Source organism: Oryctolagus cuniculus, chromosome 18 (genome assembly GCF_964237555.1).
Source record: "Oryctolagus cuniculus chromosome 18, mOryCun1.1, whole genome shotgun sequence".
Taxonomy (NCBI): Eukaryota; Metazoa; Chordata; class Mammalia; order Lagomorpha; family Leporidae; genus Oryctolagus; species Oryctolagus cuniculus.
In genome coordinates, this window is record NC_091449.1 from 42,788,697 (window position 1) to 42,791,377 (window position 2,681).

General features: G+C 42.4%; 1 protein-coding gene across 1 annotated transcript; it reads left to right on the forward strand.

Moving 5' to 3' along the window:
• The first annotated feature begins 809 nt into the window (after positions 1–809).
• Positions 810–2,031, forward strand: LOC138846699 (cytochrome c). Its single transcript, XM_070063213.1, has one exon. The coding sequence runs from the start codon at positions 873–875 to the stop codon at positions 1,188–1,190; it is 318 nt and encodes a 105-aa protein (XP_069919314.1). The 5' UTR covers positions 810–872; the 3' UTR covers positions 1,191–2,031.
• The last annotated feature ends 650 nt before the right edge of the window (positions 2,032–2,681 follow it).

Below are 2,681 nucleotides of genomic sequence, written 5' to 3' on the forward strand. Positions count from 1 at the left end.
TTGGCGCTGGTTCAAGTCATGGCTGCTCCGTTTCTGATCTGGCTCCCTGTTAACGACCCTGGGAAATCAGTGGAAGATGACTCAAGTCCCTGGGCTCCTACACCCTCATAGGAGACCCAGATGGAGTTCTAAGCTCATGGCTTTGGTCTGGTCTATCCCTAGCACTTGAGGCTAATTGGGGAGGGAACCAATGTATGGAAGAATTTTTCTCTCTCTTTCTCTAACTATGCCTTTCAAATAAATACATCATTTTCAGGAGTAAAAGTATGGACTCAGACATATGTTTCAATGTTACTCAAGGCGTGGATGCACAACACACTCATATGAGCTCCCTGAAAGTCAAAAGGACCGCTTAGTTCTTTGTGAAACAGGAATTCATCATTTCTTCTTCTTCTTTTTTTTTTTTTTAGATTTATTTATTTATTTGAAAGTCAGAGTTACACAGAGAGAGGAGAGGCAGAGGTAGAGAGAAAGGTCTTCCATCCGATGGTTCACTCACCAATTGGCCGCAACAGCCGGAACTGCACCGATCCGGAGCCAGGAGCCAGGAGCCAGGAGCTTCCTCCAGGTCTCCCACATGGGTCCAAGGGCCTAAGGACTTGGGCCATCTTATACTGCCTTCCCAGGCCATAGCAGAGAGCTGGATTGGAAGTGGAGCAGCCCGGTCTTGAACCGGCGCCCATATGGGATGCCAATGCTTCAGGCCGGGGCGTTAACCCATTGAGCTACAGCGCCGGCCCCATCATTTCTAACTCTGGTTAAGTTGCTAGGGTCATCTTAAGAAATGAAAGATCTCCGCGAGTGAGAGAGCGGGACGTCCAGCTTCCCGGTGTGGTCCTTTGGGGCGCGAGCTACTAACAAGCGAGTTAAAAATGGGTGATGTTGAGAAAGGCAAGAAGATTTTTGTTCAGAAATGTGCCCAGTGCCACACTGTGGAAAAGGGAGGCAAGCACAAGACTGGACCAAATCTCCATGGTCTGTTCGGGCGGAAGACAGGTCAGGCCGTTGGATTCTCCTACACAGACGCCAACAAGAATAAAGGCATCACCTGGGGAGAGGACACGCTGATGGAGTATTTGGAGAATCCCAAGAAATACATCCCTGGAACCAAAATGATCTTTGCTGGCATTAAGAAGAAGAATGAAAGGGCAGACTTGATAGCTTATCTCAAAAAAGCTACGAATGAGTAATAGCTGGCCACTGCCTTATTTATTATAAAACAGCAATGTCCCGTGACTTTTTTTATGTGCACCATAATTTAAATTTAATTCTCATACACCAGAATTCAGATCATGAATGGCTGACAGAATATTTTTGTCCGACAGTCTAATATTGCCTTGTGTGGTTAAATAGGAAATTTTGGTAGTAATTCCAGTTCAGTGAATGCCCTCACTGTTTTTCCCCTTCTAAGGATATGATTGGACTTAACTAACAAAACTTGTCAATGCCATCCCAAAACCTGTTGGGAGATTGGATTTAGATTTAAATGCTGGGGAAATTGCCTCACTGTCTCAGAACTGAACGAGATTCCCTTGTTCTTTACCTACCTAAGGCAAGAGCTGAGACATTTGGAAACACCTACTTCGTATTTTTGGTCTTAGCTGTGGCAATCTCATTAGAATTTCCTGTATCTAAACTTCTGCCTTTTACTTACTGAAAGGCATTTTAGTGTGGTTTATGCATATCAAATAAAGAATATTTAACACTTCTCACATTTTATAGATGATCTGTAAGGTCAGGTGCTTTGAACGTCAGCATGACCAGGTGAAGTAACAAGTTACACTTGCTGTTGAATTCTTTACTACCTTAGACTAAGTTAAAATTCAGGATTGTCTATAAGCAGCCATTTGGAAACACATAACACTGAGGAGCTACTGCATATTTGTGTTTAGTAATGCTGCTTTTGCCAGCTCAATGGAAGGACTAAGGTAGAGGAGATACCATCAGCACAAAACCTCTAAAATATGTGATCACAAGACTTAAGAGAATTAAAAATAGAATTATAGATCATGGAAAAAAAAAAAAAAGAAAGATCTCCGCAAGTGAGATCCCAGTGGAAAGAACGGGTCATCAAAGAAGGAGGTACCTTTCTCTGAAGGGAGGAGAGAACTTCCACTTTGACCATGGCCTTGTCTAAATATGATCAGAGTCAGCGAACCCAGGGGGCTTCCATAGCCTTGGCAGCTCATGACAAGAGCCTAGGTTGATTACTGATGCCATAAACAAGAGTGTCAATTTGTTAAGTCAACAACAGGAGTCACTGTGCACTTACTCCTCATGTAGGATCTTTGTCCTTAGTGTGCTGTACATTGAGATTTAATGCTATAACTAGTACTCAAACAGTATTTTTCACTTTATGTTTCTGTGTGGGAGCAAACTGTTGAAATCTTTTCTCAATGTATGCTAAACTGATCTTCTGTATATAAAGAGAAACGAAAATGAATCTTGATGTGAATGGAAGGGGAGAGGGAGTGGGAAAGAGGAGGGTTGTGGGTGGGAGGGACGTTATGGGGGGAAGCCATTGTAGTCCATAAGCTGTACTTTGGAAATTTATATTCATTAAATAAAAGTTTAAAAAAAAAGAAATTATCTTGAAATTGAGGAAGAGCTAGGCTTTGAAATTAGAAGTTAGGGTCTGAATTCCACCCTCTCTCATACAAGCTTCAGAGAATTAGACACCT